This window comes from Syngnathus floridae, chromosome 13, assembly GCF_059516105.1.
Source record: "Syngnathus floridae isolate MCC-2025c chromosome 13, RoL_Sflo_1.0, whole genome shotgun sequence".
In the NCBI taxonomy this organism is placed as follows: Eukaryota; Metazoa; Chordata; class Actinopteri; order Syngnathiformes; family Syngnathidae; genus Syngnathus; species Syngnathus floridae.
Window position 1 is genome coordinate 7945467 of NC_142425.1, and position 7956 is coordinate 7953422.

General features: G+C 42.8%; 1 protein-coding gene across 1 annotated transcript in view; it reads right to left on the reverse strand.

Annotated features, from left to right (window-relative positions):
- fbn3 (fibrillin 3) overlaps positions 1-7956 on the reverse strand; it is a 43068-nt gene that overhangs the window by 11708 nt on the left and 23404 nt on the right. Inside the window, exons 10-27 of the mRNA XM_088393532.1 lie at positions 5680-5832; positions 5260-5535; positions 5009-5152; positions 4738-4857; positions 4545-4670; positions 4263-4385; positions 3904-4179; positions 3770-3823; positions 3560-3685; positions 3140-3265; positions 2894-3013; positions 1958-2095; positions 1830-1880; positions 1630-1755; positions 1341-1565; positions 1149-1274; positions 944-1072; positions 729-854 (exon numbers count right to left, since the gene is read on the reverse strand). Of these exons, the coding sequence (XP_088249658.1) occupies positions 729-854; positions 944-1072; positions 1149-1274; positions 1341-1565; positions 1630-1755; positions 1830-1880; positions 1958-2095; positions 2894-3013; positions 3140-3265; positions 3560-3685; positions 3770-3823; positions 3904-4179; positions 4263-4385; positions 4545-4670; positions 4738-4857; positions 5009-5152; positions 5260-5535; positions 5680-5832 (2565 nt within the window). The remainder of the gene's footprint in view (positions 1-728; positions 855-943; positions 1073-1148; positions 1275-1340; positions 1566-1629; positions 1756-1829; positions 1881-1957; positions 2096-2893; positions 3014-3139; positions 3266-3559; positions 3686-3769; positions 3824-3903; positions 4180-4262; positions 4386-4544; positions 4671-4737; positions 4858-5008; positions 5153-5259; positions 5536-5679; positions 5833-7956) is intronic.

Genomic DNA, 7956 nt, shown 5'->3' on the forward strand with positions numbered 1-7956 from the left:
TTCACGCTAGGTTGATATAACTTAAGAGAGATTATTTCTTTAACCAATCAGATCTCAAATTTGTTGCCAAAACTTCAACGAGCTGGCCTCCGATGACATTGGCATTTTTCCCGTTCTCTGATTGGTTGCTCAGGGGAAAACGTGTTACAGCCCACTTCGACTCGCAAAACGTGTCACGATACTATTACGATTAATCGTCAGCATGTCCCTCTGTTGTAGCTAAATAAGATAAACATAAACTAAGAAATCTTAAAAACAAACTTGTCCGTTATTCTAATTTGGTTACCAATTCAACACACTGGCATGTTATGAGTTAAACTGAATGTAATTGGAAGATTTATTTTATTTTGTTAATACGCTCTTGAAATCTACACCTGAAACACAAACATCGTGAATCAGTACTGAGCTTTATTACTCCCAGTCAAGGTCGATAATGTTTTCATTGTTTGTTTTTGTATTCTGGCCGTAAAAAAACTTCTCAACTGATTTCCACTATGATGCCAAGAAACAACATTGTAAAATGTTGCTATAAATTCAGAATAATTTGTAACATTGTCCTTAAAGTCCCCCGAGATGATCTTCTACTAAATCTCGTAAAAATACTTATTTTACAAGATTGGATTTCAATAAATTGGGTTGGTGTCATAATATTGCTGTAATGATGTGATCGCTTCCAAAATGATTCATAGAGTAGCAAATTCGCTTCAGCACTATGTCTGACACCGTACCTTCACAAGCCGATCCATCGGAGCTGAGCGTGTGTCCCGGGGGACATTCACACTCGTAACTGCCTTCAGTGTTGAGACAAGTCCCGCCGCGACACAGCAGGGGGTTTCGCTCGCACTCGTCAAAGTCTGCCGGCCATCGGGAAGACAAAAGGGATTGAAGTGAAGGATGAAAATGGGAGAGGTGACAGACTGTTTTGTTAATGTGCACCACTTACCCATACAGTTCTTCATCATCATGAAGCCGCTCTCATAGCCTTCGAAGCATTCACACTCAAAGCTGCCGGGAGTGTTGACACATGTACCATGACCGCACAGATCCGGGGAGATGCGACACTCGTCGATGTCTAAAGTATAAACACGGGATTAAGAGGAGCTGAATATCTTGCATCCTTCCGATAATATCTATTTATCTTCGTGTACCTGTGCAGTTTCTCTCCTCGGCCGTCAGAGCAAAACCGCTGTTGCAGCGGCACTTGAAACTTCCGATGGTGTTCCGGCACGTTCCGTGAGTACACAGACCATTGAAGACTTTACACTCATTCACATCTAGGGAAAAATGTCAATATTTTAGCATAGAATAAAAGATTTTTGTCACTATGGTTCTTGGTCTACCTTTGTAGAAGGGCCTGCCAGTCAAGATGTCCCTGTTGGCAAAACCGTGTCCTCTTGGACAGATGGCCTTGTACTCAGGTGAGCTGGGTTTGGGGCACTCTTCACAGTCCACACCCCAGGCGGCGCCCACAGAGCAGCAACACATGTCCACTCGGTACCGGCCGGGCAGTGGTTCGCCACACTCATCCTCGTGCCACTTCATGTAGCACTGCTCGCTGCGCATATCTTACGAAAAAATGTGGACGTTAGGATTTCAGCGGGAACGTTCTTGTGTCATGCATTGTCTTACCCACGCACGTGCGCCCAGTACTATCCAAAGTGAGACCCTCGGCACACTCGCAGCGGAAGGAGCCTTGTGTGTTCACACAGCGGCCATTGGTACACACTCCGGGGAACACCTCACACTCGTTAATGTCTACAGAGAAGAAAATCGAGATGCGTTTAAGTGCATGGAGGTTATTTGATTATCTACTAATTGGGTGGTCTTACCTTCACAGACGAGGCCCTTCATGCGAGCGAATCCTCGTGAACAGGCGGTGTCTAACAACATATATGAGAAATTTAGCTTGATATAGCTCAGCATTAATTTGAGTTTCTTCTTTATCATATTGACTGACCAATCTCGCAGGGTTCGCAGGGGCTTCCCCAGGCTGCTCCTAATGTAGAGCAGCACTCGGACTTGAGCGTGGCCCCGTTGATGTTCACCTCACAGCGGTTGTCTTGGATGGTCAGCCAACAAGTACTCTTCATGCTATCTGTGGGGGCAAAGCGGTCAAAACATGAAGCACATGTGAAGATTTTTATATTGCTTTTTTGTTTTTGTATTTTGAGCAGCCAAAATATAATCGATGGACCCACCCAAACAGCAAACCACAATTTAATTTCCACTTAAGCTTTCCGGTTGAGTGATGAGCCCTCAAATTAAAAACAGATATGAACTAAAGGCGGCAGCATTTATAGCTCTCTGACAGGGGCAGCTTTTGCAAATCTTGGGATTTATTCGATGCCTAATTATACCTTCCACTTCCAGCAGCGGCAAGCAATTTTCCAAAAGTAACAAACTACCAAACAAGCAAAGACTATTAATAGCAGAGAAAATGGAGTGCATGTCAACTTGTAGCTTTGGCTGACTGTATAATGTAAATTAATATATGCAGCTGAACCAAGACCATGCATGCAAATACATATTCAATAAATCATCTTACAGATCTCTAGGGTGTATACTAGGAGTCTTTCCAAAAAATAAAATCAACACTATTATACTCTATAAAACTGATTAATGGATAAAACAAATAAAATCTGAGAATGATGTATCACTTTTTGTCATTTTTTAAATAAAATAAAATAAATAAAAATAAAATCAACACTATTATACTCCATAAAACTAATTAATGGATAAAACAAAAATAATTTGAGAATGATGTATCACTTTTTGTCTTATTTTTTTTCCATATACACTGTTTTTTTTATTAATCTGTCCATTTCAAAAATAAGTACAGATTTGCCCACCCCGGTTTTAAAGTGCAGGACCTCATGGCGGTAGGATTGCTTACCCACGCAGATCGTGTTGGTAGAGTCCAGCTTGCTCCCATGGGTGCACTCACAGTTGAAGGACCCGATTACATTGCGACAGACCCCGTTGACACACGGACTGGACTCGCATTCATTGATATCTGGAACACAAACACGCAAAACGTAAGTTAGGGATGAAGTCGACATATTTACAACAAAAACTAGGTCACCTCATTTTGACCTTTTGTCATAAACAGATGTGTGTGTGTGTTGGTGGGTGTCTTCACCTTCACATGTCTCTGAGTCTGGCTTGAAGACAAAACCTTTCGGGCAGGAACATGTGTATGACCCAGGCGTGTTTCTGCACAGGCCATTGTCACATAGCTGTCGGTTGACCAGGCACTCATTGATGTCTGAAAAAAAGTAATGATGATCACATATTAAGAATATGCTATATTGTTTTAGATGTTATTTTGTTTGAGAAGGAGAGAATGTAGTACTGATAATTTGCATAAGGTCATTTCCATCGTCTTCACACCCTTCCAACATCATTTTATTTGATATACTACTATTGCATCTCATTTGAAGATGACGTTGATGATTTGAGCATTACAATTCATACTCAGTTTGAAAAAATACACTCTAAGTCTTCTAAAAAGTCTCACTTTGACATGTTGTGATGTATTAAAAAAATAAAAATGACTCACCAACGCAATTTTTGCCGCTGGTGTCTGACTCATAGCCGATATTACAGATGCAGCGATAACTTCCTCTTAGATTCTCACAAATGCCGTTTTGACAAATGTCCGGATCCAGGGCGCACTCATTAATGTCTGGAAGCAAGTTGATCATTTTTTTTAAGGTTACAGAAGCAGCAGCATGTTTTTTTTAGCAAGACTGATGACCGTCTCACTGACCTCTGCCATCAGCTGTGATACCGATGCCACTGCTGCAGACGGCCTGAAACTCAGCTGAAAAAGCACACGGACAGTTGAAATTGACAGTTTCGTTAATGGGAAAAAAAAAACAGAAGCCCACTTGAGAATTCTACCTGAATTCCGGGAGGGACAGGGGTTACAGGGTTCTCCAAATCCATGTTCAGCGTTGGCACAACAGCACTCGGACTTTGTCACGGCTCCTGGGAAGGGCCGCGAGCACGTGCCCATCTTTATGGCTCCGTAACAGGTGGTCCTCATATGCGTGTCCACGCACACTCTTCCATCGACATCAATAGCCAAGCCCGGTGGGCACTCACAACGGAAGGAACCCTCAGAGTTGATGCAGCGGCCGTTCATGCAAATTCCAGGGGTCAGACACTCATCGATGTCTAAAGGAGAGAGGGAAGGAATCAATATGCATTTTGTTCTGCATCAACCTGAGTCTTAGAATTTATTAAATTTTTAAACCTACCTGTGCAGTAGCGTCCATTTGGCGCGAGGGCAAAGCCAGGCTTGCAGATACACTTAAAACTGCCATCCTCATTGATGCACATGCCATTCAGACACATGTTGGTGGTGGCACATTCATCGTGATCTGAATAGGGAGGAGACCACAAAGCTTAAATTAAGAAGACAAGGAACTAGCTTTGAATATTTTCCTTTCCTTAATTCGAACATCCTACATACTGATATTTTCCAGACCATAATATAATATAAGCAGCTATAAACTAATATAAGAAGTGCATCTCCTTACCAATGCAATTTTTGCCATCAGGTGTGAGTTCAAATCCAGCATTGCAGATACACTGGAAGCTTCCCTCAGTGTTGACGCAGCGGCCATTGCGACACTTCACCCCGTTGACAATACACTCGTCAATATCTTGACACAAGAAATAAAATGATTAACGTGTTTAAAGTTGAATTAAGATATTTTTTTCCTGACATACCAATACAAGCTTGCTTGGTGGGTGTTCCCTGGAAGCCGTCATGACACTTGCAGTGATATGAGCCGGGTGTGTTGACGCAATCGCCGTTGATGCATGGATTACTCACACATTCATCAACATCTGCAATGAAAAGACAAAGCAAACTGATTTGCAGTTGATTCTACTTGCTGATGCTGCAGGTAAGTTAAGTTAGAGAAACTGACAGAAGGTGGCAGTACAATACTGTGGTGTGAACGTGATGCATGTGATGGCGTGTGGGCATGTTACTCACCAATGCATTCCCCTCGTACATCCTGCTTGTAGCCCATGTTACACTCGCATCGATAGCTTGGGGGTTTGGGAATGCAGCGGCCATTCAGACACAGATTGGTAAAGTGCTTGCAGATGTCAGTGGTGTCGTTCACAGTCACGGTGCCTGAACAGAAAAAAAACAGAAGAAGAAATGCAATGTTAAAAATGATTGAGCTGGATGAATAGTTTATTTTTCTTAATAGTATTATTATTGTTACCACTCCAACTCACCGATTTGATGATGGGTCATAAGTCCCCCTCCGTTCCCTCCAAAGCCTCCTCCATTGCCGCCAAAGCCACCTCCGTTCCCTCCAAAACCTCCACCGTTTCCGCCGAAGCTTCCGCCGTTACCTCCGAAAGCGCCTCCGCCATTCCCGCCGTTGCCATTGGGAAGACCGGGAAACTTGGGTCCGTAGCCATTATTGTTAGGGAAGTATCCGTTGGGGTAGCCGTTGGGGAGGCCATGTCCCTGAGGAATCCCCACTATACATAAGCGACGGAACTCGTCTATGAGATAGAGAAGAGAGAGGGTGAATATAATATGTGGATTTCTTGTTAAAACAAACACATACAATTCCCTTTTTGGGCTACACTTTTCATTTTAAGTAGAATGTAAAGGATATTATTGTTAATGTGTGTGTTTCTACCCACCAGAGCCCCTCACTGGACACATCTCGGGAATCTGTCCCAACGCCCAGCAGCGACCGGTGTCACAGCAACATTGCATCTTGGTGTATTGGCCATTCAACTCAGCAGCACATCTGCCGTTAGCCAGTGCAGAAAAACACGTACCCGCACGCTGGTCTGCAGTAGGAATGAACATATAAACACTTTCATCAAATTATGTTTTTAGTATACCGTAAATTTTGGACTATAAACCACTTTTAGCTGGTGCGGCTTATAGTCCAGTGCGGCTTATAGTCCGAAAATTACGTGAATTACTTGGATAGTGTGAATAAAAGTGACACTGAGGTGAAGCAAAACAAATTTTAGACACAGCTTGTAATTCTAAACGGGAGTGTTTAGCAGGAAGAATGACTTAATGACCTCAGCCCTCTGCTGGTTATGATTCCAGGTGTCTAAAAGTATGTCTGGAGTGTACGAAAAAAACCGACATCAATAGCGGGTGTGGTCAGAGATTTAACAGACTGCATACTTCAATTAGAAGGGCCACTATGTTGTTAAACCTCAGCTAATAAAATAAACTTTTTTTTCCGCCCCAGCCATGCCACTGTATGACACGCTAAAAGTTTCCAGGTAATAGCTGCTCTGTGCTAACTGCCAGCAACCAAGTGCTCCAAAAAAGAAGACGGTTTTTATTTGTAACAGTCTGACGGGTTGAGGTCATTGGGCCAAGAGTTTAAAGAGCAAGTAGGGAGGGGATAGCAGGCAATTCCTGGAAATCTCTCGATTTACAAGAAAGTAATGTTCATACTGTACATCTCGTGTCGACTAAAGGAGAAGAAGAAAAAGTTAGGTATTATCGAAGGAGGGGGAAGGGTACAGGTTAGGGGCCCTCATGTCGATTATCTCACTAATGAGCCAACATTCTGGAATTAATCAGTTCCATGTGGAGCAATTCTTGCCAATTAGATCAGAACATTAGTGAGGCTCTGCAGCGTGTGGGAAGATTTGAATTCCACACACACACACACGAGCATTTGATACAGATATGCATTCCCGTTGCTTTCATCATACGTACAAAGTCCGACACATGTGAGTTAAAACCTGTTAACATCCCACAGGACAAAGCGAGCCGGGCGACTCGGATGGGATTTGCTGAGGAAGATGACGAAGACTTTTAATTGGAAGCAGACGGCGGTTTGCATTGCGCCACGACGCCAGCATATGCTTTCATTTCATGAGAGGTGTTTATAGAGCCTAACTGACTGGACGGATCTTTTTTCCCCGGCTTCCACAGTGTGACAGGGCATTAGGCTCTGATTACTGTCACGCCCTCCCGCCAGACCCTCGCTGGCCTCGTCTATCAAGGCATCCATGCCAGACGTCCAGTCAGTTTGCCTTCTTATCGTAGCCATGAATTCTCGAATTGGCTTTTTTATATGGTGGAACAAATGGTTGGGTATAAATATCGGTAGAAAGTACGATTTATAAATTTAAGAAGTGTTTTGTTCAAGCAGGGGTTGAATTAAACCCAATTTGGAAGTGGGACCTGAGAATACAGACTTTAGATATCAATTGGATACGAAGGCGGTTCTGGCTTCCTTTATCAGTCTCCTCCACGTCTTGTCTGGTCCAATTTGGAATTGGGACAAAGGTCTAGGAGGAATGTACGGGGGTTGAGTCTGGCACCTATTTCATTTGTTCTTATTCTGTTTTTTCCCTTCAGACTGATTGAGAGGCCTTCAGACATATCAGCCATCCTTAATTATTTTATCTACATTTTTTGAGGGGGGGGGATTGATTTGAAAAAGAAAACACAGGTTCAAATTAAGGTCGGGTGACTTCACCTTGTGACCAAGCTCAAGCAGACATCTCCGAGGCTTTGTTTCATGGCCCTATGCTTCCACTTAGGCGAGATAGCTACTCCATACTTGACTGTTGGAAGGCTAGTTGTTGTTGGGCATGACAATGCTCCAATGTAAGCATTTTCAAACTTTGGTGAGGGAAAAAAAAAAAATAGCCTGCATGAGGGAGCCGATCTCAAGCCTGGCAGACAAGCATTATTGCGCAACACTAGTCTTGCTGAAAAAAGACTGCAGACGCCTCTCTACGTCTGGTCAAAGACAGGCGTTTATTTTTTCTTGTATATTCCTGACAATGTTTATAAATTATATTCTGACATCTCTGGCTCCAGTGAAAATTTGTGGTATTGCAAACTGCTTTTGATTTCCATTCCTCTCTAACATGTTTTCACTTTAATTGGCTTAAATCTGATAGCTTAAAGCTCCTACATTAGATATATGT